The 27,406-nt window shown below is 44.3% G+C and overlaps 1 protein-coding gene across 1 annotated transcript in view; it reads left to right on the top strand.

Moving 5' to 3' along the window:
- The window catches only part of CTNND2 (catenin delta 2), a 935,284-nt gene that overhangs the window by 892,047 nt on the left and 15,831 nt on the right, over window positions 1–27,406 (top strand). The window contains exon 20 of the mRNA XM_079915963.1: window positions 24,994–25,120. Coding sequence (XP_079772089.1) covers window positions 24,994–25,120 — 127 coding nt within the window. The remainder of the gene's footprint in view (window positions 1–24,993; window positions 25,121–27,406) is intronic.

Below are 27,406 nucleotides of genomic sequence, written 5' to 3'. Positions count from 1 at the left end.
ACAGGATCCTTCAGCTAAACAGGCAGCCAGACATGAAGAACACGCTATAAATTAGAAAAGAGCTGGTCGTTCTGAATCGATGGCTCCAGAAGTTCAATGAAATATTACTGCCTCAAATAAACTCCACTTTCCCTCGGATCCCGGACATCTCTTTGCTGAAATGCACCTTCTCCTACTTCTTTGCATTGAAGGGAAACGGCTTTTAGAGACTCTACAAGTTATTTGTTGAATAGTAGTATGAGTTTTCCATCTTAGTTTTTTTCTGTGTTGGTAGTAGGGTTCAGAAAGTGTAATTGTCTCTCTCTTTACGTGAAAAAAAAAAAAAGAATGTGTTGACGAATTTAATGGAGCTAAAACTCAAGAGCTAAAGAGAGTTTAAAATGTGGTTCATGTGAGGAGACTCAAGAAAGACAGGCTGGAGAAGCTGATGGTGATGTTTTTCATTGATCCAGGATTTTAAAATATTGAGAAAGATCTGGGTTTTTTTGTTTTTTTTGGTTGCATTGGGTTGCTGTGCACGGGCTTTCTCTAGTTGCGGCAAGCAGGGGCTACTCTTCATTGCGGTGTGCGGGCTTCTCATTGCAGAGCACGGGCTCTAGGTGCACAGGCTTCAGTAGCTGCGGCACGTGGGCTCAGTAGTTGTAGCACCCGGGCTTCAGTAGTTGTGGCTCGCAGGCTCTAGAGCACAGGCTCAGTAGTCATGGCACACAGGCTTAGTTGCTCTGCGGCATGTGGGATCTTCCCAGACCTGGGCTCGAACCTGTGTCCCCTGCATTGGCAGGCTGATTCTTAACCACTGTGCCACCAGGGAAGTCCCAAGAGATGTTCTTAATAACTTCCATATTATGCAGTCGTGATATGGAATGAGGACTTTATGCTCAGTATAAGTGCTGCTAATAGCAAAGCTCAAAATGCACAGAAGCTTTTCTTTTCTGAAAGGTCCTTTGGTGAGAAAACCCACATTCATTCATCCTTATGAATTGTTTTTAATCAGCAGGACAATAGATTTCCATTTTGTTCTTCATTGACAATTAATATATCATTTAAAAAATGCCTGATCCATGTCTTTTAATTATCCATGCTTCAAATCTATGTATTAAACACCTGGTATAGGCTTAGAAAAGGAAGAATTCCAAAGAAAACATGACACGTAGAGCAGCTACTGTGGATAGAAATGAAATGTGGAACAACGATCGGCAACTACATTAGATTCAGAGTTATGTACCACAAGTCTACTGGATAAATTAAGAGAAGGAAAATTATAGAGCAAAACCTTGAATCTGTAGAGTGCGCGTAAGTTAGGAGGTAAGAGGAAAGGGCGTTATGTGTAAGAGGAAAAACATGAGTAGAGAGATGGAAATTGAAATAGAAGTGGCATATCTATGAGACAGAATTAAAGGTCCATCTGGCACTGGCTTATTTCCTCCTAGGACCCAAGCACAGAGGCCAGGATCACAATTCATTAGCTCAGCTACTTTATTTTACTTAGAAATCCATTTAATACATCAGAATATTCTTTTGGCCGGGAGTGCTGACCAAATTATGTTGGATTCCTGATACATTGTGAGCCAAAACATTTGCGTTATCCAAATCTTCAACTTCAGTGAGGGCTGGACTTCTGATTTTCTCCCCTAAGGGAAAATAAATAACTGAAGAAGAATGTTATCACTGGCAGGCTAAATAATACATCACGTTTCTGTATTTTTTTTAAATCAATCCTTAAGATTAGATAACCACAGAGAGAACTTTAAAATGTCTTTATCATCTGTACTGTATTTTTGCAGAGGATGTTTTCTAAAGGAAAAGAAGATGAGCCTTGGAATAGACTTGATAAAGGGATAAAAGAAAAGGAGGAGATCAAAAGTTCTTGACTTTTTTGAACATTGGTACTTTAAGAAAACGAGGTGACTGACATAGTAGACTGATTATGTTTGACTATGGTGTGGTCTGTTGGGACAACTCGTTTTCGAAGGAGATAAATTTGCTGGGGGTGTGTATATACAATTATTATAGAAATCATCTCTTACAAACCCTTATATAATACCTTAATCCTATGTACATCTCCAAAAAATCGTTTTTGGTTAGGACCCAGGCTAAGCCACTCTAACAGAGAGACTCAAAAATACAGAAGCTCCAGCTAAACATGTCTCTCTTTCCCTCTCATGGAACTGTAGCTGGTTAGGCAGGTGGTCCAGGGTCAGCAGGTAACCCTGGGACCCGTCTTGTTACTCTGCCTTGTACCAGGGTGTCATCCTTGCCTGTGTGGACAAAGCTCCCTAGCTTAGCTCTTCCCCTCTCATTCCAGCCCATAGGAAGAGAGAGAGGATGAGTGAAGGCAAGTCATGCTCTTTGAAGCAAGCAGCAAACTCCTGCTCTCCTCCCAGGAGTAAGAACTCAGTCATGTGGCCACGGCCAGTTACCCAGCTATGGGGGAGGACACGAAAAGTGGGCCGCCATGATACCTGCTAAAACTTGGTAGCAGGAGGAAAGGGGTTATTTTACTAAAAGAAGAAAGGCAGTATCAGCTCCAGTAGTCGTTTGATGTTGTTCAAATATCTTAAATATTCATTGTAATCGCTACCTAATGGGGCATTTTATTCCATTTCAGGGTGACCGTGATTTTTCAGAACTTCTTACATTAAGCAAAAATCTCCTATCTGCAACATCTGCCCTCCAACTGCATACTAAAAAGTCTAATTTCTCTTCTCTGTGATAGCCTTCCTGTTTTTGAAGTTAACCAACTCTGTACAAGGCCATCCCTTCTCAGTTGTAGGAATAGCAACATTTATTATTATTACAACTGTTGACTGAAAAAAAAAAAAGCACAACCTAAAAGTTAAAAGTTATGTTTTATTCGGTGTACAAAACTGAGGACTTAAGCCTGGGACCCAGCATCTCAGGTCACCCTGAGGGACTGCTCCAAAGAAGTAAGAGGGGAAGCCAGGAGACATAGGAGTTTCTGCGACAACGACCAGGTAGTCGGAATATCAAAAGATGCCTGTTAATTAAAGAAAACCAGACATCTCAAGTTAAGGAGCTTAGTGATTTTCTGTGTATGGGAAGATGCAAGAGTCTGGGCTCACTGAGATCATTGCTTTGATGTGCACCTCAGCTCTCTGGGGCCAGTATCCTGTGCTTTCCCATCCTAAGTCTCCTCAGGGGGCACCGTCAGGGGGTAGCTGCAGCGGCTGACTGCTAGACGGGGGGCATCTTGCCTCCATCCTGAGTCCCCTCAGGGCTCACTGTCAGGGCGGCTGTCATGTGATGGCTTGATGGCTGCAGCATCCTTTGCTTCCTGATACGGCAGGCAGTATTTTTCATTCACACAACTCATGCTCAGTTGTAACATATCAACGTTGCCACGACCTTCACCATCGCTATCACTTTTTTCCACGTGCGTGCAAGTTTGTCAGCATCCCTTTTGTAATGTAGCACCCCAAAATGAATATATTCTTCCAAGTTTATTTGCAGGAGAAGAAAGAGAATAATGAGACTATACTTCCCTGGTGCTGGGCACTGAACGTCAACTAATGAAGCCTGGGAGTGTATTAGTTCCTGGAAGGCTCATTGTACTAGCTGGTGAAGTACAAAGAGCACAGGACTTAGAATCAAACAGGCAGAGGTTAAGGGCACACCCCTGCCACTTACCAGCAGCATGACCTTGGGCAAGTTACGTGAGCCTCTCTGCCCATCGGTGCAGCAGCTGACTTTGGGCAGTCCTGTGGCCCACTCAGAGGGACAGGGACAATTCACCGGGCCTCACAGTCAGGGATCGGAGATGCGCTGGTGTTGTTTTGTATCCAGCTATCTGAACCTGGTGGGTGGGCAGGTTCCTGACATAGAGTCTCCAAAAAAGTAAATAACCTCTAAAAATGGTCTAAAATGGACCTCTGTGATGCCTTCCTTCTGCTTTATGTATCAGAGCCTGGAACTTTCCTCAACCCTTGCATCCGAGAACCTTCACATCTTTTCATGGAGACTGCGGGCATCTCCCCATTGGTCCCATTCCCGTCCCTTGCTTTCCTCATCCGTGAGGTAAACGCCATACACCTGCGTGGCCACATCGCTGATGACCTCAAAGGGGACAGTGGTCATCTAAGAGCTTTGTCAGCTGGAGAGTCACATACAAGTGGGAGTTAACGGCTGTGAATCCTAGAACAGTTTTCATGCCGTTTGGCTGACAAATGCTCTTTGCCGTCCTGTCCACAGGCAGCTGGACATTTGGATCCTAGTATTTCATTTTATCATTGTCATCGTTGTTCGCCTTCACCTACATTTTCACGATTCCCTTTCTTTGTTCGTCTTCCCTCTTTCCAGCCCCTCGATGCCTAATCCAGTGCCCCTTTCCCACGGTCTTTCTCCTAAGCAGCCGTGCCAGCCAATGATACTGGCAATGTCTGCACAGCCCCAAAGCAAAGGCTCTTGCATGGTGGGGTGTAGGTAAACCAAACTACACACACAGGGTTTTGTAGGAAGCCCAGTAGTGACAATGAAAGTTGTCAGGGTTTTAGAGGTAGCTGGAGCGCTTTTATTCCATTTTAGTGAGGAATTTGTGTACGTGGCAGGTCAAGGAGGCTGAAGACATGCTCGTTGGATTGAGGGTGGTGCAGAGGGTTGAAATGAGAAGGGGTGAGGTCAGGCCCTGGCTTAGGAAACAGCATGCCGTGTCCCTCCGATAAGAGGCCCTGCTGTGACCCTGTACCTTGATAGTTTGAAAAGGTGATAACCAGCGTCACCCTCAGAAAGTCTCCCGACTCCCCGTGACACCATTGTCCCCTGAGTTGCCTCAGGCTCTCTGGTTGTCCCTCCTCCATCCTTTATGGGCTCGTCTTCCTGTTCATTCCCTGAATGTTGGTGTCACTCAGGGCTCTGTGTTTAGATCTTTCTCATCTCGCACACGGCCTCTTGCTGGGTGTCTGGAGCTCTTCCTTGGGATCAGTTACCAGCCACGTGTAGTGGTCTCCCGCATCTCTTTCTCCAGGCCCGGCCTCTCCATATATCTAGCCATCCGCTAGATGACCTACTCAGATGCCTGCAGTGCCTCTCGTGAGCCCACTGTTTCTGGATCCGGCTCCTCTCCCTGCGTTCTCTGGTCACAGCCCTCCACCTGTCACCCTAGCCAGGACCCAGGAACCACCACTGGCTCTTTCCTCTCCTTCACACATCTGCGTCGAACCCACCAGAAAACCCCAGTCTTCTGTCTCCATCCACCTCTCTCCACGGTCATGGCCACGAAAAGCTGCTTCCATCTTCTGGATTATCAACCCCCATCCTAACTGGTCTCTGCGCCATCTGGCTTCCTCCACTCCTGTCTGTTCTCCAAAGGGCAGCTGGGGTGAACTTCCTAAAAAGCACATCTGATTAAATTACTATTGCACCTCTCAGTGACTCCCACTGTCCACAGGAAGAAATCCAGACATCTTAGCGCAGCCCATGAGACCTTTCAGGTGCAGCCGCAGCCTAGCTCTCCATTTAATCCCTGCTCTGCCTGCACTCCGCCACCAGCTGTACCTAACTTCTGTGCTTCCAGTTCCCTCTCCCTCCTTGTCTCCCACCCTGTGGAGCCTTTCCAAACATCTGTACTCCACCTTCCACCCTACCTGCCTCCCTGAATATTTTTTTTAATATCACCTCCTGTGAAAATCACTTTTCCGACCTCTTCACCACATCTGAATTAAAGATCATTCCATCTGAAATAATTGTAGAGCAAATTAATTTAGATGAATGATAACTGAATCACTTTGCTGTACACTGGAAACGAACACAACATTGTAAATCAACAATACTTCAATAAAAAGAAATAAATTTTCAATTCAAACTTCTAAAGAATGACTTAAGCATCATAAAGAGCATGAACTTAGAGCTAAAAATTGTGCAACATAATGGTGCTATAATATTTAATAACTAGATAAGATTTATTTGTACTTTTATAGAAAAAACAATTTTCCTCCTTGGTTCAGATATTAATTTGGGGAGGATGTGTATTACAAACTTACAAGTCATTTCTTCATAGAAGTTGCAGTGAGACTTGCCCCCAACTGTAGCATAATTAATGTCAACTCCTAACGAACGGAATTCTGAATGGATACCTTAAATGTATACTATGTAAAATGAACAAATGCTCCCTGAAAAAGACTGTGTGACTATGTGCTCGAAAACAAGAATGAAGTAAATGAAATAAGTTAAATGAAGCATGTCTACATCTTTGGCAAAAATAATGTAGATGGTTTAACTTTTTTAAAAATTGCAGTTTAGGGACTTCCCTGGTGGCACAGTGGTTAAGAATCCGCCTGCCAATGCAGGGGACACAGGTTCGAGCCCTGGTCCAGGAAGATCCCATATGCTGCGGAGCAACTAAGCCCATGCACCACAACTACTGAGCCTGTGCTCTAGAGTCCACAAGTCACAACTGCTGAGCCCATGTGCCACAACTAATGAAGCCCGCGCACCTAGAGCCCGTGCTGCACAACAAGAGAAGCCACCGCAATGAGAAGCCTGCGCACCGCAATGAAGACCCAACGCAGCCAAAAATAAATAAATAAATTTATTTTAAAAATTGCAGTTCAAACTTACTTTGATTTCTCTGTTTCTGCAACCTTCTAAATTTCCCTCTTGGCTACCAGTGTCCATGAAGGTTGTCAATGCAGCCATCGGCTTAATGACAAGAAAAATTGACATTTATCTCATTCTCAGCCAGTACAGATCACTGCTGGTCTTCGTGAGACATTAGGTCCAAGACCAATATAGTGGGGCTTCCTAAACACAAATTCCATTAACAGGCTTTGGTTTTAAAATTGGCGTGGCCCATTTTGCTTTCAAATGTTATTTACATAGCAGTCACTTAAAATGTAAGCTTTCTTATCACTTGAACTCAGACTTGAACAAGATTTAGCGTATGATTCTTAGGCTTTGAATCAAAATCTTCTTTCAATTCTAGTTAAATAGTTCTATGTTAATGTTTAATTATCAGAAATGCAAACAAGATCTTCACATTTGCTCTCATGTTGGGGCAAAATAACCTCTTATTAAAGAATTACAGCCAGCATGTCTAAATGTTGCACTGGATGGTGGTTAATTCCTACCTGGTCATGGTCGGCCCCTAGGTCAAGGTGCCAGCCAGAAGGTCCCCTGCCAACTCCCATGACATCTGCCTTATGTAGGACATGTTCCTAGAGTCCCAGGGTGAATATGCCAGCCCAGCACAGCAGCTTTTTGTCCTTCCCCGGCTCCCATCTGCACCTTCAGACAAGCACTGGTCTCTGGGTCTCAATGGGACTCAGCAGGTAAGACCCCTCTGCCCCAGCAAAGACCCTTGGGAACTCCAGACCACCGTAGAAGGTTCTGAGAAAAGCCACAATAGCAACATGGAGTCATCCCAGGCCATCCTGTGCGATACCATGGGAACCCTTCTCAGGGTGACGGATCTATGGGAAGTCGTGGAGCTCCAGGTACAATGAATCTGCTCTGTCCTCTGAGGCACAGACGTGTCCTGAGATGGAGTGAAGAAGTAGCAGGAAGCCTCAGGGCATCACGGTGAGAATGCCTCTGAGCACTGGGTACCAGAAGACGGTGATGTTAACTGAGGGGGCACCACCTCTGTTCTACTGTCTTGCTTCTCCATGGGCTGCTCACCAAGAAAACATGCTGAGCCTTTAAAACAGATCCTGTAAAGTCATCATGGAAAGGGACAGGGCGGTCCCTATTGTCAAGTAGACAATCATCATGGAAAGGGACAGGACTGTCCTTATTGTCAAGTAGACAGTCATCATGGAAAGGGACAGGGCTGTCCTTATTGTCAAGTGGACAATCATCATGGAAAGGGACAGGGTGGTCCCTATTGTCAAGTAGACAATCATCATGGAAAGGGACAGGGTGGTCCCTATTGTCAAGTAGACAATCATCATGGAAAGGGACAGGGTGGTCCCTGTTGTCAAGTAGACAGTTTGTCCAGTGTTCGGCTTATAATGCTGAGGCTCATTATTTTGCTCTACGTATCTCAAAGGCCTTCAGAGAGAACAGCATCTACTCAACCACTCTATGAGTGAATTAAAATCCTTCGTTCATAAATGCAGGGATCAAATCAAAGACAAATCAAAGGTCAGAATCCAACCTCTTGACAATCACCAGGGTTCGAAACCAGACTCATTTTACCCCCACTAATAGTCGTGTCCCCGTGTTTCTACAGTTGTGTTCCTGTAGGGCACCCTATCGCCCTACCCACCACGTGAAACGTTGGGATCTTGCACGATGAGCTTGTCTCAAAGAATGCCCAACCACCTGTGCTTGAAACAGAAAAAGGTGGTGTTTCTACAGATAGCAATATTGTATTCACTATTGCCATTTGGATGAGAGAAACAAAGCATAAAACTAATCTTTAAAGATAGACTCTCAGGCTGCGGGTACCATTCAGCCAGTGAGTAATGAGCTTTGATGGGAGTGGAGTCATGCCCTTCACAGCCTGAATCACGCAGGACTCTCTTTTCTTACTGCCATGGGATTCATTTCATTGGCCCTTGCCACCACTGCACTCACAAAACAAGAAATCAATAAGTAATTATGGATAGGGAAGGGGGTGCCTGCGGATTTCCTCAAATGTCCAAACTACAGTGGATGAGAGAGTGGACACAGCGCTCCGTGTTGTCTTTCGCTGCTTCCAGGAGACTGACCTCTATACCTAGATGAGCCAGTGGTCCTGACCCCTGCGAACTGAAGTCACATTTCATGCTTCACATCCCTCATCACCCTCACCTGCTGAATATTTAAAAATCAATACTGGATTGCAGCGAGAACTAGAAAGATATTTTGAAATACTGTCAAGGAAAAAAACACAACATGATCAAAATTCAAAATTTTGATCTTTAAGCTTTGCAGCAAGAAGAGCAAGAAATACTTTTATACTCGCTTTAGCATGTTGCCATTTTGAAAATTAAGAGATTTTTACTTGGGGAGTATCTAAGATGGTGATAGAAAGGTGGTAAATCCTCTATAGAAATAAATAAAACGACTGAATGTAGAGCTGTCATTTTAGCAAGGAAATTGCCTACCAGGAATTTATTAATCTTTCTACTGTGCTGGAAAATTCTTCACCAAGAGATGACTGGAAGGACGTGAAGACTTTTGGCCAGACTCTTAAACAACCTGAGTGCAGTGTCCTCAAGACTCAAAATTGTAGCTCCTTGAGTTCTTTCTTTTCTAAATCACTGTGTGTCAAGCTGGGGTCGGAAACAAAAAGGGTGAGGTTAAACTCAGCTATGACACACATTCGCGTGTTGATTTTTGTATCGACAAATAAGGTCCTCCTTCATGAGGTCCCGTAACCTCTTGGAGACGATTCGCAGACACTAATCGTATGATATCTGTCCAAAAACAAAGGCACAAATGGGAACAGAAGCAAAAATCAATTCTGCAAAAGTGGAAATCGATGCACATGGCAGTTTCTAAACAAGAAGTGAGTAGTTAGAGCTGTTGTGGGACTGGACCTCCAAGTTGGGGAAAATCCTCGCGAGCGGTGTCCAAGCTGAATGTTTCCTTCCTGCCTCTGCTCTGCCAGGTGGCTTTACTGTAACATTTTAAATCAGAACCTCCGAAAATACCCCAGAGACAAAAGGCAGAGGAAAAGGATTGAATCAGGAACTAGAAAACTCGCTAACCTTTTTTTTTTCTTGGAAGTATAATTGATTTACAATGTCGTGTTAGTTTCAGGTGTGCAGCAGGGTGATTCACTTATACATATATATACAGTTACATATATATATGTATGTATACATACACGTACATACATATATATGTACGTGTATGTATATTCTTGTTCAGATTCTTTTCCATTATAGGTTATTGCAAGATATTAAATGTAGTTCCCTATGCTCTACAGTAGGACCTTACCTTGTTGTTTATCTCTTTTATATATATTAATATGTATCTGTTAATCCCAAACTCCTAATTTATACACCGGCCTTTCCCCTTTGGTAACCATAGTTTGTTTTCTATGTCTGTGAGTCTATTTCTGTTTTGTAAATAAGTTCATTTGCCTCATGTATTTAAATTCTACATGTAAGTGATATTAAATGATATTTGTCTTTGTCTGACTTACTTCACTTAGTATGATCATCTCTAAGTCCATCCATGTTGCTGCAAATGGCATTATTTCATTCTTTTTTATGGCTGGGTAATATTCCATTGTATATATGTACCACATCTTCTTTATCCATTCACCTGTTGATGGGAGAGGACAGATCTATCATCTATCATCTATCCTTTAGGTTGCTTCCATGTCTTGGCTACTGTAAACGGTGGTACTGTGAACATTGGGGTGCATATCTCTTTTCAAATTAGAAAAGAAACTCACTAAGTTTAATGTAAATCTACCACCATTCTTGTTGTTTACTTTGGGCAGTTCATTCAAACTCACCCCACCTTTTCAGTGGATCCCAGTAGATGGGATAAACTACTCTAAGAGAGCCTTAATTTGACTGGGAAGAAAGAACATGATCAATTTCTTCTCTCTTCCTGCCTCCATCTGCCCCCCCCCCCACCCTCTCAGAAGCTGTTCCTTCCTATGTCCCCATGCACCCCCCCCCATCAGGCTCTGGCAGGGAAGGGGGATGAGCAGAGAGGAGAGAGAGCCCGGCCCATGAGGTTGTAGCCTGGCATTCGTATCCCGCCTATCCCCACATGCTGGCTCCTTCTCTCATGGGGGCAGTAGTGTAGTTTGCTCACCAGTACCAGCCTCCAACTGAGGACTTCTGGCCTGGACCTGGCCGCCTCCAGCTAACTGCTCCGAACTCTCCATCCACCTCAGGCTTCTGCTACTCCACTGCACATAGACCAGAGTGGATACAGATTTTGCGCCCTGTAGCTTAGGTAGTTTGGCTAATCCTGTTTAAGAAGAATATACTTTATGAATATAAAATTTCCTACAGGCCTTGGAGGGGGGTCATGCAGTGGACAGGCCTGAGACCTAATCTTCTTAAGCTCCATGGTTGGTCCACCTCTGGCACTGAGTCTGTGCATCACCCTGATAATGGTACTGCAGACACCAGTCCCTGTGACCCCCAAACTCCAGAGAGCCTGTGGTCAGGCAGAATAAGGAGTTCACTTCCTGGGCTTCAGGAGAGGAAGGATGGGGGATGCCCAGCCCATTGACTGCCTCCGAGGAAGCCCTCCCCACTGGCATTCTCCACCCACTAGTGAATTCTCAGCCTAATCTTATATAATCTGGAGATGGAGCATGTCTTAATGCTGCAGGACCTTATTTTGTCCTCCACTTTCACAGCTGTGAATGGATGATCTAATTCTTTATTTTGAGGATATATATGGAGCAATGGGGCATCTGGTATTCACTGCTTTGGGACCTTAGCCAAAACACAGGCAATGGAAGAAAATTATATTCACATCCTGTCGCAGTACCTTGTTGCAGGTATTTAATCATCTTAAGTTGTCCGCAAGTCTAATCAATTGTGTCTAGCACACCCCCAAATAAACATGGCTTTAAAACAAATTCATTGCTCTCTGTTAGTTTCCTATTGCTGCATTAGCAGATTACAGCAAACTTAGTGGCTTCAAGAAACACAAATTCATGATCTTACAGTTCTCGAGGTCAGAAGTGCAAACTGGGTTTCACTGGGCTGAAATCAAAGTGCTGGTTCTGGATGCACCCCTTCCTGAAGCTGTCTAGAGAATCCATCTCCTTTTCCAGCTTCTGGAGGCTGCTACTCTCCTTGGCCAGTGGCCCCTTCCTCCATTTTCTAAGCCATCAGCATAGCTCCTTTGATTTTCTTTCTCTGCTTCTATGGTCACATCACCTTCTCTAAATGCTGCCCTCTTGCATGTCTCTTTAAGGACCCTTGTGATTGCATTGGGCCCACTCAGATAATTCGGAGTAATCTCCCTCTTTCAGTATCTTTAACTTAATCACACCTGCAGAGTCCCTTTGCTACATAAGGTAGCCTATCACAGGTTCTAGGTAACTAGGACATTGATATCTTTGGGGGAGGGGTGCATTATTTAGCTGGATCTCCATCACATGGCCATACAAACTGTAAGGCAGGCTGGGACATGTGGTCCAGGTGTGTGTCTAGGAAGAAAAGTAAATGGATTTGTAGCAGTTCTGGCCACATCCTCCTCCCTTACACGATCTCCTCCCAGGCTTCTCCACTGCCGCTCTCCCCTGGGTGTTCTCTGAACTTGCAAGCCTCCATCTCAGTCTTTTTTGCAGACTCCTGGTCTTCCCTGAGGCATCTTTGCTTTTCATCCTATACCGTCTAGGGGAGATGACCTCATCTGGCCCATGGTTGTTTGTTTGTTTGTTTTAATAAATTTATTTATTTATTTATTTACTTATTTTTGGCTGCGTTGGGTCTTCATTGCCTTGGGGGCTTTCTTTAGTTGTGGCGAGCGGGGGCTACTCTTCGTTGTGGTGTGTGGGCCTCTCGTTGCCGTGGCTTCTCTTGTTGCAGAGCACAGGCTCTAGGTGCATGGGCTTCAGTAGTTGTGGCACGTGGGCTCAGTAGTTGTGGCTCGCGGGCTCTAGAGCACAGGCTCAGTACTTGTGGAACACGGGCTTAGTTGCTCCACGGCGTGTGGGATCTTCCCGGACCAGGGCTCGAACCTGTGTCCCCTGCATTGGCAGGCAGATTCTTAACCACTGTGCCACTGGGGAAGCCCCTGGCCCATGGATTTTAAATACATTTGAAGGCCAATGGCATCCACATTTATTTCTCTGTGTGGTCCTCACTCCTGAACTCTAAGCTTACACATACACAACAACCCATGTGACATCTCCACTGAACTAGCTCACAAGCTCTAACCTTCCACACATCTAACACGTACCTCTCAATATCTTCCCCAAATCTATTCTTCCTCCATTGTTGCCCATCTCTATAAAGAGCACCTAACCCACCTGGTTGTTCTTTCCAGAATTCTAGGAGTTATTTAATACCTCCTTTTTCCTTATCCCATTACATTTGGCACCAAGCCCTGCTGATTCTATACTCTGAATATCTCTCAAATCCACCTACCTCTCCCATCCTTATTTTCACATCATCTGTCCCTAGGCCTGATGAGATTGCTGCCTGCTTGGTTTCGTGGAATCTCCTTCACCATCTTCAATCTCTTTTCCCTTAAAAATTCAGAATACACTTTTATAAATCCAAACCTGGCCCAGTCAGTCTCCTGATTAAAACTTCTCAGTGGCTTCCAGTTTCTCTCACTTTCCTACCCTTCTCTCCAAGCTCACCTTCCTCAACCTCAGTGCCTTTGCACTGCATGGGCGAAGGTTCATTCCTCGGCCAAGAATGCCTTCCCTCCCCTCCCACCAAGCCTGGCTATTTCAATCTGTTTGTCTCTTCCCCAAGGTAACCTCCCTCTCCAACTCTCCAAGGCTAGTAAAGATCCCTCATAATAACCTGTGCCTTTTTCTTCCTGGCTCTTTCAGAAATGCAATGTGATATAATCCTATTTTAAATGTCCATCTCCCCTTTATCTTCCCCTCAGGAGCCATGCCTACCCGTCTCTGTTCTCGACCCTGTACCCAGCACAGGTACTTACTAATGTTTATTAAACACATCCAACCATGTAGCGACCCCAGGGTTTAAGATCAGCAGAGGGCTCATTCCATGACTGTGCTTCCATTTCCATGGTTTAAGGCATTCGGAAGCAGCGCGGAATGTGCAGACATTGAGGTTGGGACCCAGGGTGAGCTTTGAACGTGTTGGCCACTGATGAGTATAGATGCAAAATACCTGGCTTTTCAAATGTCAGAATGACGTTGCTGCTAGAAGCCAGACATTTGGATTTGTCAACGTGAAGATGGGACTTTGTACAGTTTCGCACCAAATGTAACTTTGCAGCACTAGCTGGAACACAAAGACCATTGTTAAAGATTATCCACATCAGATCTTTGTTTGAAGGTCTCCAAAGTGATGCCAGGGAAACACAGGCCTGAGCCGGTCTTATTTTAATTGGCCAGGTGGTTTTCTGCATTCCATTTGGCACCCGTTAACGACTGGTAGTTAACCATGATATACTTTCTTCGACCAAATTATATCAATTTCTTTCCAACTTGTCAAATCTTCTCAGTAATATTGTTTCTTTAGAATTAGTTCAATGGTAATAAATTGAATTCCTAAAATGGATTTACTCAGTATTTGCTTTTAAAAGATGGTACATACTGCAGAAGACTCTTATCCTTATGTATCCTTAAGTAGCCAAATCAATTTAATTAAATTTCATTAGAAGCACCAGAGCTGAAACAAACTAATGAAAGTAACTGGGTATGTCAGGTGGTATTTACTTCTGCAAATACTTCCTTGTGGCCCTTAAGATTTAGTTTAAATATTTAACTCTAATAGCTTTTGGAATTGTTGATGGAATTAGTTTTAATGAATCTTTAACAAACAGTTTACCTTAAAAATAGATGGAAGCTTGTTTTATTATAGCCAAGAGGAGCTGTGGTTTCATCGGCAGGCAAAATCTGGCTTGGCCTTCAATCACACAGACTCTGAATATTCTATTTCCATGTTTTTCTCTATAATACCTTTTACTGAAGTAAGGAGGATGTTTGTATAACTACCGCTAATTTGGAATCTTTTCTTTCTCTTCATGTGATTACATCAATAGGTGTATTCCACTTAAAAAATGACTGGAAAACTGGCACAATTTTGAGGAATCACGTTTGCTTAAGTGAGCAGTATCTCAGCTGGTTACCTTTTTCAGCAGATGGCAACAACTCAGGTTTTAACTTTCACTTGAAAAATAGGTTCCTGACGAAGTGATTGAAGTACAAGCTCTAAGTGTTCTGGGTTGAATGAGTGGATGAACTTGGTTTGCTTTAAGCCCCAAGGATTTTCACCACACTTTCTTTATGTCTCAAGTCATCATAGCAAATTAGAATTGACAAGCTCTATGGGCCGAGAGACTTCAAGGACAGCTTAACACAAAAAGCTTGTATTTGTTACTTCAGAACTAAAGAGACTCTGTATGCCTCCTGAGAAATCCTTGTTTAGATGCCAGATAAATCTTATCAAATTAAGGAAGCTCCAGAGCTGTTTTCAAAGAGAGGAAAAACATATACTGGCATAACAGTGTCTTAGTATCTATTTCGGGGAGCCAGTTAATATCCTCAGTGGAAAGAAAAACTATTCTCCATTTTCAACGTTAATTATTTTCTGAAGCTTTTGTCCAAGTCAGAGATGTCACTTATCACTAGAAAAGATTTGTTACATCTAAATTCTAAGTATAGAAGATAAAGATTCCAAAACTCACTTTGAAAACAGAACTGCAGATGGGAACCTCCCGGTTTAACTTATCCATCACAGCTGTAGATATTCACTAATTTTGTCACTTTCCACCCCACCGTTGTCTAGTCACTGAAGGGCACCTCTTCGAGAGGCCAGAGATCACAACATAAGTAACGTGAAATCCCATGCCCTATTTGTTTGTTTTTTTTTTCAATTTTTATTGGTGTATAGTTGATTTAAAATGTTGCATTGGTTTCTGCTGTACAGCAGGGTAAATCAGTTATAAGTATACATATATCCACCCATGCCCTGTTAATCTCATCTCCTGAAGCACGTTGATGAAGATTTGGTATTTAACCCCTTTTCTCTAGCCTCCCTCATCAGCAGATTCTCCGAACAGCCCTTGAGGTATTCACTCTTCCTCTCCACTTTCACCCTAAATTCTTTGTTACGCAGATTGAACAAGTTCTCTCCCTAATCTCTTTTCCCTCCTTGTCCAGCTGGCAGTGTCCTTCTCCATCCCTTCTCTAATCCAGCGCTAGGGGCGGGGCCCACTGCCCTGCTCCTCTGGCAGTGACAGGATGCTCTTTGGCGGTCAGGGAGGAGAAGGTCTGGGAACACTCCCGCCTGGCTCATTTCATTCCATCACAGCCACATGCCCTGCACACCTCCTGTTGGCATGCACAGCGCCCTGTTCCTGCTCCAGTGCAGTGACCCCGGTCATCAGTGTTCCATGCCCAGTAATGTTCCCACAAGGTGACCCCCTCCAGAAACCAGCCCATCAGTGCAGTGGACACAAGTCACACCTCACAGCAGGTGTGGGCTCCTATACCCAAACTGAAGGACATTGGAGCATATCTAATGAGAAATGTGATGTGCTCTCCCTTCTCCTCCTTTTTCCCCAGCTCTCCTAAGGATTGTGTTTGGGGAAAACTGAGTGCATTTGCTGTGGACAGCGGCTCGTGTTTTCTGAGCTGCAGGATGCAAGAAGCAGTAGAGATTGGGGGCAGGGCATGTGCAAGAGGTAAAGATATATGTGCTCTGAGAGCTGTGAATGGAATCAGAACCAGGCCAGGCCCAGATGTGGCAGGTATAATGATGCACCAGAATTATTTACAAGATTGGTTAAAGAGGAGACAATTTTATATACCTCGCATTGAAACATGGGGAACGGAGAGAAATTACCATTTCACGTAGAGTAGGCAATCCGTAGGCTACTTTTTTCTTTCTTTCGTTTTTTTTTTTTTTTTTTTTTTTTAGGTACCAGTTTACCTAAACCAACACTGCCTTCAGCCCAGCAGTAAGTATGTCGTAAAGGACAGATATACCAACAGCAGCAGATGAGACTGATGAGGTTGCTCTAAGCTAAAATTAAGAAAACAAAAAACTGTAAGGCTCTGATAACCTTCACTTGTTATAGAACTGTAAGAGTGTAAGAACTGTGGAGTTAGCAGTAAAGACTATGGCATTGATTATCATTGCATTTATAACAATTAATGCGGTCATCTTAAATCATTGAATCCATCTAGCAGCATTTATTAGGCACTTCGGTATTGCAGGTACTAGGCTAGAGACCAGGAAATAATAAGGCCCGGCCCAGCCCCACAGCTGGGCAGACGGACAGGCTTGCAGCAGACATAAGTGTGAGGTCATAGCATTTTGTTCATAGCAGGCAAGGAAAACCATAGCTGTATTGCTAAAAGCTCCCCTAAACCTTGGAGGCATAATTCATTTAGCAAGAGTGATTGAATGAACACGTGCTGCCTGCCTTCTGTTTACCTAGCACAAAACTGAGCCGCGAGAGTAAGATTTGACAGAAAAAGAGAAGGTGTTGTGTCAGGTCTCAGAGCTGCCTGATCAAAGGTGGAGACTGGGAAATTGAGTCACGTGGTGACTGCTGGGTAATCGGGTGTGATTGGGGCTCATTGCGGCAGGCGGGATCGGGGGGCACCTCTCTGCTCTGAGGTTGGACCTATTTTTGTTCCTGTAGAAGTCAGTGCCTTATCTGACACTGCGAAATGGAGTCGGAGACCTAAGGGCCTCCTAGGATTGAGCCCTCTACAATGTATTCTGTATCCCTATTAGTCACTGCCAAATATGCATGGAAACTCCAAGCCAGTGGTTCCCAGCCACGCTATTCATGAACATCACCTGAGTGCTTTTGAAAATACCAACACCCAGACCTTACTCAGAACAATTTCAACAGAATCTCAGAGCCCGAGGCCCCGGCAGGACTATATTTAAAACTCCCCGAGCTGACTGAATCATTTTGCCCTTATTTTATGGAAAAGAAACCAAGACAGAGCTGACCAGTCATCGTGGTCCTAATCGGTCGTGGGACAGAAAGGCTGACTTGAACAATTGTCTAATTCCACCTCTCTCAACAGAGACACCCAAGGTGAAAGCAGGTTTGAGCCTTGACAAACAGCTCTATTCATTTCTTTGCACACAAACCTAAGATATTCACGTGCTGATCTGAATTGAATGTCCTGCACGATTTCCAGAATAAGAGGCTATGGGGCGGGTGTGTGCTGTACTAGCCTCGTGCAGACGGGTCTGAAAACCACTTAGCCCCTTCATCTGGGCTCTGTTGGCGGAAGTCTCTCCAGTAACAGTCTTCGTGGAGATGTTTATGGGATGGTAAAAACTATATATAAAAAGGAGATGGTTATAAATTCAGGGACCTCGGAACACTTAAGGGAAAGATCTGTAGGAAATAGAGTGGCCACCATGTCGTCAAACTGTGAGGACCCAATGGTCATGAGGCTGTGAACAAAGTTACCTTGATTCTCGCACTTTCTGGACCATTGAGAGTAACGATGAAGATGAGAATAGCTTTGGGGAATAAAGCAATTTCATAAAGAAACACGCCGGGAAATTTCTGAAACTGGTGAAACTGGTGGAAGGACAGTAAAAGGGTAAGATAAAGAAAATCAGATTATTTCTGGTGGCAATTTAAAGTTCCATGACTTTGAAATCCTCTTCTCTTTTGGATTTCTATCTCTTATACTTGGAACAATTTAACAACCTCCGGTTTTAAATTTAATATGTTAAAAATAAAAACCAATCTGAGGTGCAGATATCATATCACATTTTTGACACCTTGGCTGTGTCTTGAGCTGAAGGGCACAACTTTGCGGTCATTTTGCTGGAGGTGAAAGGCAGATATTAAAAGAGTTCTTTATCATCAATATTAAGGATTAACGGCCCTGCCCTAGTTACTGTGGCTATTCTTCATTCTGTTTCCTTCCTTGAACTTTCTTATCTAAGCCAAAGGGATGGTATGAAGGGGAACTGGGGTTAAGCACCCAATAGAATTTGGGGAACAACCTCTGGTCTACAGAGACTTAAAAGGCTAAAAAGAAAATATCATCATCAAAGAGGCAAATAGGGCTTCTCTGGTGGCGCAGTGGTCAAGAATCTGCCTGCCAATGAAGGGGACACAGGTTTGAGCCCTGGTCCAGGAAGATCCCACATGCCGCGAAGCTACTAAGCCCGTGTGCCACAACTACTGAGCCTGCGCTCTAGAGCCCACGAGCCACAACTACTGAGCCCGTGTGCCACAGCTACTGAAGCCCGCGTGCCTAGAGCCCGTGCTCCACAACAAGAGAAGCCACCGCAATGAGAAGCCTGCACACCGCAACAAAGAGTAGCCCCCGCTTGCTGCAACTAGAGAAAGCCTGCGTGCAGCAATGAAGACCCAACGCAACCAAGAATAAATAAATTTATTAAAAAAGAGGCAAATAATGATTTTAAAGCTATGTGCCCAAGTTGTGTGTGTTTCTGTAAACCACTTTCAAGTCTTTCTGCATGACAGTGGGAAGTAAATGAATAAGGTTTTATTGCAGGCTGGCTAGATAACAAGTATGTCCATGGCTGGTTGGTTAAAAGAAATGTTAGCTCAGCAATAACTTTCCCAAAGAAAATATATCTTCATGTCCTACTTCTTTCGAAAGCAAAACATTTTTTTTTTCAGTAGAATGACTAAAAATTTCATGCAGTAAAAGATGTCAAGGGTCATGAGATCTACTCTCCAGGTAGTTTTTCAGCATCACTAAAACAAGTGTAGATTTATCTGTACCCTGGTCTCTAGCATCCAAGGTTACACTTTTCCATGATGTGTGGGAGGATGTGCCATCAGAACTAAACCTGAGGTCCCTTCTGGGCATTGGTGACGGTAGTGATGTTGGAAGTCTTTGTTTAGTCATCACACCTTTCACTCTGCATCAGGGAATGAGGGGGAAGATGGATATGGAGTGGGAACCAGGTCACCTTCCTTGCTCCTCCAGGGGCTCCCAAGCTGTGGCTCAGGAAACTGCTCTAATCCAGAGCCTTAACTGGGTTTCCACTCTGCCCTGTTCCCCAGGATCCCCCTTCCCACCTCCATTCAAAGTTTCTGTGCCCACATGCATACGATTACCGGCCATAAGCAGAGGTGTCTGGCTGGGGCGACATTCTCGGTGCCTCTGACACACTCCCTGTCATCCTCAGGTGTCCGCTGATCCCGTCACCCACAGACAAGTCACCTGCAAGACTCACCTCTGTCACACGATTGTATTCTCAGAAATGGGTCTTATAAAGGATTTGAAATCTTTTTCTGGTGCTTTCTTATGAGTTTCTTCCTTCATAAGAAGTTTTATTATTACATCCATTTTGCTAACACTTCCAGAGATGTAAGTACTTACCTAAGCATCATCAATTGTGAACCGTTGAGCAAAACATCTCCACTCACCTGCGTAAGAGGGAGATGCTGAGTACAGTGCTACTTGCCGAGTAAAACCAGACCTAGAGTTATACCACCTTTATGTCTGGTGTCTCCTTTGGTCTTAGGACATATCAGATATTAGCCCATATTCTTATTATGAAATACCTTGCCCACCTTTCATAACATATGGAGTATCATGACTTATTCATGACCAAAGAAGCCAAGGGTTTGATTAAAGCAATTTCCTGAGCCACTCCTTGGAACCCTGCCCCCCATGCAAAGAATATCTTCTAAATTGCAAGTGAGACAAACATAAAATTATCTGCCTCTGTTTGGTCATGTTTAAGGATTTTTGCTGTCAACAAAGCATTCCCTTCACAAGAAAGGAACATCTTCTTAAAACAAATTTTTTAATTGTTCCCGTATGTCAGTAATGGGTCCATTCACTTCTGAAGTACTTTACAGGCTTTTGTAAGACTGCTTCTGCCCTGTGCATGCTGCCATCCTCTGGAGGGTTTAAGGGAAATGCCCAGAATTCCTGCAGAGACAGTACATTTTCTCCTCCTGCCCTGACACCTGCCTGTTACCATGGCTCCCACCCTTCCTGGAAGAGGTTTCAGCTATTTGCCCTTAGACCCTCCTTGCCTCGGTCACCACCAACTGCCCAAGACTCCTGGGTAAGCCATCATTTCTGGACTCTTCTCACTCAAAGGCTCTAAAGAACCAGTAATCTGCTCCAGTATTCCCCCCTTTCTCCCTTTCTCCTACCCACCTCTCCTCCTTTCCCCCTTGAACCCACAGGCTACTGTCAGTAAGACCCCCTGTATCCAATACCCACCCCTTCTTTCTTCAGTCTTCTTGCTGTGACACCGGCTGTCCCCAAGGACACCCCCAGCCCCCGGCAACCCTCTCACGTGGTGGCTTGTCATGTCCCATCCCCTCTGCCCGACGTCACTAGGCTTGGAGGTGGACTAGGTATCTCCCTTGCTCCTCTTTGCTCTTTCTGGGAAGTTCTCCTCTCCTCCCTCAAGGAAACCCCTAGCATCTGTGAAAAGGCCCCATTACAATAGTCTCTGACCCTCTTCAGATCCTCAGTCCACTGCCTAGTGTTCATTCCCCATCTCCTCCCTCAATCTTCACTTTCCTCTCCACCCAGCTTAGATTCTGTGGGCTTCCATGACATGCCCTTTGCATCCCCTTGTCCCTGTCTCCTTCCAAATCACTTTTCTGACCACCCCTATCCGATTCCATCTACTCACACCTGCCCCAGGGCAGCTGAATGTGGCTGGAGGAAAACAAGCCACCATGGGGATGAGTCTTCTCCTTTTGAATTCATTGCCATGAGCCTCAAGTCACCTCTCAGCTCCTGGCCATCAGGCTACATGGCCACGGTCAGCCTGCACCCCTCCTACCTCAAAAACTGTCTCACGCTTCTCTTCTTGCTCTCTTCTTTCCTCTTCCCTCCCTGTCCCTCACCTCTTCCATCCTCTAAACTCCAACTCCTTCTCACTCTCAGCAGATGCATGACCTCACTTCTCATCCCCACATACCCTCCAGAAAATGTCAGAAAACAGAACAGGACATCCTCATCGTCCCATCACCAGATCAGCCCATCTCCCTGCTGCGTCTGTGGCTGTGCAGCCTGTCTGTCTTCTCTCCTGATTCCATGGCCCATGACCCCACAGCTCACTGAATCCCATCAACCCCTCCTTTCTTAAGAAATGTTTCCCTCTCTCTCCTGCGTCCCCAGCTTTTTTTCCTCTATGTCGAGTCATTCCCATCAGGATGCGAAATGCCGCAATCTCTTCCAGGTGATATATTAAAACTTCTCTTAGTCGCTCTAGCTCTTGAAGCCCCGTTTCTGGGCTCCCCTTAATAATCAGCTTTTGCCAAAGGCTGTCCGAACTCACCATTTTTCCATCAGTTCTCACTCTCTTTTGAGCCTACCTGAGTTAGAGATTTACCAACCAGACCAAAGAAAGTACTTTTGTTCCAGTCGTGCTGACTTCCATCTTCCCAGGGCCAAAGGACTGTGCTTGGTCCTCCTTGTTATTCAGCTGGTCTCCTTCTCCTCTCTGCATCTTCTTTCCTGGTCTTGCCTGACATCACACCCTTCTGGTTCTGCTCCCAGCTCACTCTGCTCGTTCTCAGCATCCTGGGAATTTTCTCCTTGCTCTCTGTGCCCTCTGAGTATTGGAACGTCCCAGCCCTGTGTCCTCTGCTTTCCTCTGTTTGCATTCACATGCAAGGCTTCCATCCATTCTCTTATCTTCAAATGATATCTGTATACTGAACTGCAAAAGTTTACCTCTAAGTCTGACGTCACTCCTGAAATTCCAGGTTTCAGGTTCTGCTTTATTCTCTCTCTTTTCTTTCATGTCCAGCAGGCATTTCTAACCCAGCACATCCCAGATGGCAGCACTGATCTCACTTCCTAAAGCCACTCCTCTTCCAGTGGTCCCCTGTCTCAGTAAGTGACATCTCCAGCTCCCCGTTGTTCACACCAGCAACATCGGGGTCAGGCTTGATTCCTCTCTCCCACGCCCAGTAGCCGAGTCATCAGCAAATCCAACTTAGATGCAAAATCTGCGCCTTGCTCACCACCAGCCCACACCCAAGCCAGGGTCATCTCTCCCTCCCTCTAGTGGAATAGCTCGTTAACTAGTCTCCCCATTTCTGTTCTACTCTCCCCAGACTGTCCTAGACGCTCAGAAGGCTTCTTGTCTTCCTGGCCCCACCTTGCTCACTCCCCTTCAGTCACAGAAACTTTCTGCTGTGCTCACATCAGCCAAGCACTTTCCCACCCCAGGCTCTTCACTTCTGCTCTTCCCTTGGCTTGGAAACCCCAACCTGTATCTTCAGTGTCTGGCTTCTCGTCATCTGCCAGGTCTCTGTCGCAACGTTAACTGTTCCCAGAGCGCTTGCCCGACCACACGCCCTCAAATAGCATCTCCTCACCTGCATTCCTCAATCCCCTCAGCTTGCTTCCAAGGACTTATCAATATGCCACATGTTTTTATTGAAGTGTAGTTGATTTACAATGTCTCAGGTGTACAGCAAAGTGATTCAGTTATATATATATATATATATATATATATATATATATATATTCTTTTTCAGATTATTTTCACTTATAGGTTATTATAAGATATTGAATATAGTTCCCTGTGCTCTACAGTAGGTCCTTGTTGTTTATCTGTTTTATAAACAGTATCTGTTAATCCCAAACTCCTAATTTATCCCTCCCCCCTTCCCCTTTGGTAACCGTTAAGTTTGTTTTCTATATCTGTGAGTCTGTTTCTGTTTCATAAATAAGTTCACTTGTATCATTTTTTTTAGATTCCACATATAAGTGATATCATATGATATTTGTCTTTCTCTGTCTGACTTACTTTACTTAGTATGAGAATCATCTCTAGGTCCATCCATGTTGCTGCAAATGGCACTATTTCATTCTTTTTTATAGCTGATTAGTATTCCATTGTATGTATATGTGTGTGTGTGTATATATATATATATATATATATATATATATATATATATAGCACATCTTCTTTATCTATTCATCTGTTGATGGGCATTTAGGTTGCTTCCATGTCCTGGCTTTTGTAAATAGTGCTGCTATGAATGTTGGGGTGCATGTATCTTTTCAAATTAGAGTTTTCAACTTTTCAATATGCCACATTTTAGTAGTTAACATGAGTCTTCACTTGTTTACTGTTTGACTTTGGGCGGCCCGTTAACTTTCTAAGGCTCAGATTCTTCCTCTGTAAAATGGAGCTAATAATAGTATCCAGCCCATGGGATTGTTGAGAAAATCTTGCCATGGAGTAAATACTCAATAAGCACTAGGTAGTAGCTTTTATAATAGCATACTTCTAATTTTGGCTTTATCGTACGGGTCAAATAGAACAGGAATAATGAGAATTACATAAAGACACAAATATTGAAATGAGTTTAAATTCTGTTCTTTGTTAACTTTCGTCCATTTATGTTTGCAATGATTCTTTATAGAGAATTGAGTCCCTTGAAAAGGTCAAAAAAGAAAAAAACAAAAGAGTTAAAAGTGGTTGCCTCTGTGAAGCAGGAACTGGGAGTGCAGCAGGTGTCTGCTTTTCCTTGATAATGTCAGTACTCTTTGACATCTTGCTTTGAGAAAACTAACCTTGAATTAAAGAAGAAAAAAGACTGAAAGGAAATACTGTGACATCTCAACAGAAGTTCTCTGGAGAGGAGGAGAGAGGAATTGTTGGCTATTTTTATTTTCTTCTTTATGCTTTCTAAATTCAAAAAATGATCCATAATGTATTTATATGGTTTTCATAATGAAAAATGGTATACATGCTTTTCCTGTATTAACCAGGTATTAGAAGGCGAATGGCGGATTGATTGGTAGGAGGCATTTTGAATATGCTATACATTGAAAAATAGAATTCCTGGGGCAAATCAGAGAACGTAGCAACCTGAGTGTGAATACTTGGCAGCAGTCATGCTGAAGGCCTTGAGCTGGTGGGGACGGGGCATTTGAGGCAGAGAAGGACCTTGAAACCATGTAAAGGAGATGAATGGTAAGGGACGAAGGGAAGGGACAATGCTTCTCGGCATTCTGATCACTAACAGATTGGTCCCGAGAAAAGAAGAGTAAACACTTTGGAAAACTTGGAGGTGGTTGAAAAGAGGACCGGACAGAGCTGGAGCCAGGCAGGCAAAAAATAGACAGTTTCAGGCTCATTCTGAGCAGCATGTTTTCATTTAAATACAATCTTCAGGCCAAAGCAGGTTTGCAAAGAGACCATTTGTCTCACATCTGGGGCGGAAAGCAAGCACCGAGGGCAGGCCCTCCCCGAGTCAGGCTGTCTGGAGGGGGCAGGGGGTGGGTCTCAGTTATCGCTCCTCTCTGTTAACCTGGACGATGGAGGCGCAGAGATCTGAGACCTCTCCTGACAGACTGGAGAAATGCTTTGCAAATTCCAATGCTTGGCATGTCCAAGTGTGAGGAAGTGAGGCATCTCTCTGTCTTCCCCAGTTAATAGGAGCTGCTGTCTATTGCAGGATGGATGGTCACAGTATCACTTCGTAGCCTCATCTTCAACCATCGAGAGGGATCGGCAAAGACCCTACTCCTCCTCTCGCACGCCCTCCATCTCCCCTGTGCGCGTGTCTCCCAACAACCGCTCAGGTAAGAGGGGCCCCGAGCCAGTGGCTGCTTCTCTTGGATCCAAGGCCCCCCGCCCCGACCCCTTAGCTGACCCCACAGGCAGGAGGGCCATCCGGACTGGGACACTTACTAGAAATCTCAAATGAATCTGTTTTCTTTTTACAGTGGTGGTGACTTTGTATCATACGTACACAGACTCAGAACAAACATCTTTCTAACAGGTTTCTAAAAACCTCTAACAGGTGTCACAGGCATGAAATGCACATCCTGGGCCTGCATTCAGGGAGGAATAGGAATGTATAAAACCACCAAGTGTTTGCAGTTCAGGGTTTTCCATGGACGTTTTACCCACTTAAGATAGTTTAGGTTGCATTTGATCGATTAGATTTGGGATAACAGAGTAGGGGAGAGAGGGTGTGCTCCTTCCTCCTTGAGAATGACCTACGTTTGAAAATTGTCATTGAGGCTTCCGTTACTGTTCCATACCTGATCTGCTTTTCATTATTACCTGTAAGCCAGCAGATAAATCATTTCATATATTCATATTACAATCAACTGTAACTTTTAAACCATTCAATTTAATTTTTTCTAATTTTATTTCATTCTTTCTTTTTAATTTTTTTATCAAAGTATAGTTGATGTACTATATTACATAAGTTACAGGTGTACAATACAGTGATTCACAATTTTTAAAGGTTATACTCCATTTATAGTTACTGTACAATATCAGCTGTGTTCCCTGTGCTGCACAGTATATCCTTGTAGCTTGTTTTATACATAATAGTTTATACTTCCTAATCCCCTACTGCTATATTGCCCCTCCCCCTGTCTCATTCTTATTAGATTTTATTGTTGTTTTATTCAATGTGTAATAAATAATTTTATATGGGCGAACACACACACATGCACAGATAGAGGCTTTTGTTTAAGAAAAGTTTCTCCTTGCTCTTCGCTGCCCTCCTCCTGCTGAGGAAACTATATTTTCTGGAACTGAGTCTCAAGGGCATGGTGCAGAGCACTCCCCAGCAGGGTGGCCCCTCTGCCCTTGAGGATGTTTGTCATGAAACTTTACACCATACTTTACTGTCATAACGATGGGGAGAATCAGAGATGAATGGGGAATATTTGACTGAAATAGATTACCCTCTCCCAGCCCCGTGAAAACTTATATTTTTAGTGCGGTGTTATCACTTCTGATGTTTAGCCCCACGCTGAACGAGAATTAGGAAGCCCCGTGTAACTGGAGGAACTTCCACCTGCCTCAGAGGCATGGAGGTGGCCTTTTACACATGTTATTTTCATAGTTCTTAAAAAGATAAAGAGCAGTGAGTCTTGGAAGCTAAAGGACAGTGTCTTTAAGAGCTCTAATTATGAAGAACCAATCAGTGTCAGGAAGATGGAATAATATAATAGATTGGAAGGTGCCCAGAAAGAGAGGCAGCGCCTTACAGGATGTCAGCATCCCAGAGATGCAGGTGGAGCACTGCCTGGTGGTACCCAGGCAAGGCACTTCGAAGACACCTAATAAACGCTTGTTGGCATGATGTGATTTTTCCAGGAGTATCCTCCTGGTTTACCGGAGACTCAGACCACTGTGTGTGAGGTCTCAGAAGATAATTACACACTTGACATAGTTTAGTAAACCCCACCATCTGTGCAATATCGGATTCTCATTTTAAAAGCTTTGGTCAAGAGGCTCCAAAATATTGTCCCTTCACGATTGCCTGGCAGTGACTCATAAAAGGCCAGTCTTTATGCAGAAGATCTAGGAGCAAGGGCAGGAGAGGACTCTCCCCAGAGAGGAAGATGGAGAGAGAAGAAAGGAGATGGGGCAGAGGTGGAGGGGGTGAGTGAGACGCAGCAGCCCGTGTTCTGAGAACACGCAGGAACTGGACCCAGAGCCCAGTTGAGTTACGTGGAACAATTGCAGGTTTCTTCCCTGCCTTCCCATTGGATTTACACCCAGAGACTCTGGTGCAACTGGCTGGGGGGCATGTTCAAGCATCAATGTATTTTTAAGTATTCTAGGTAACTAATTCTGATGGGCAGCTAGGATTGGAAATCTCTGAGGGTTTAAAGATCTCAGCAGTGAGCCTTGATTTTATTTGACAGGTCTGAGAGGTGGGTAGGGGGCCTTTCAGGAAAGGATGGGCAAAGACCCCCATTGTTACCTTCCCAGTGCTTGGCTAAGACATCCACTGAGCCATCTTCTGGTTTCACTTCCTCACCCGATGAAGAGCTCCTCAACTTCAGAAAGTGTGCTGTGACTCGTGTTTTTGTCCCCCGTGTCTAGCACGGGGCTTTGCA

Source organism: Stenella coeruleoalba, assembly GCF_951394435.1.
Source record: "Stenella coeruleoalba genome assembly, chromosome: 3".
Taxonomy (NCBI): Eukaryota; Metazoa; Chordata; class Mammalia; order Artiodactyla; family Delphinidae; genus Stenella; species Stenella coeruleoalba.
The sequence above is the reverse complement of the archived record's forward strand: the minus strand, read 5'-3'. Positions and strand labels throughout refer to the sequence as shown.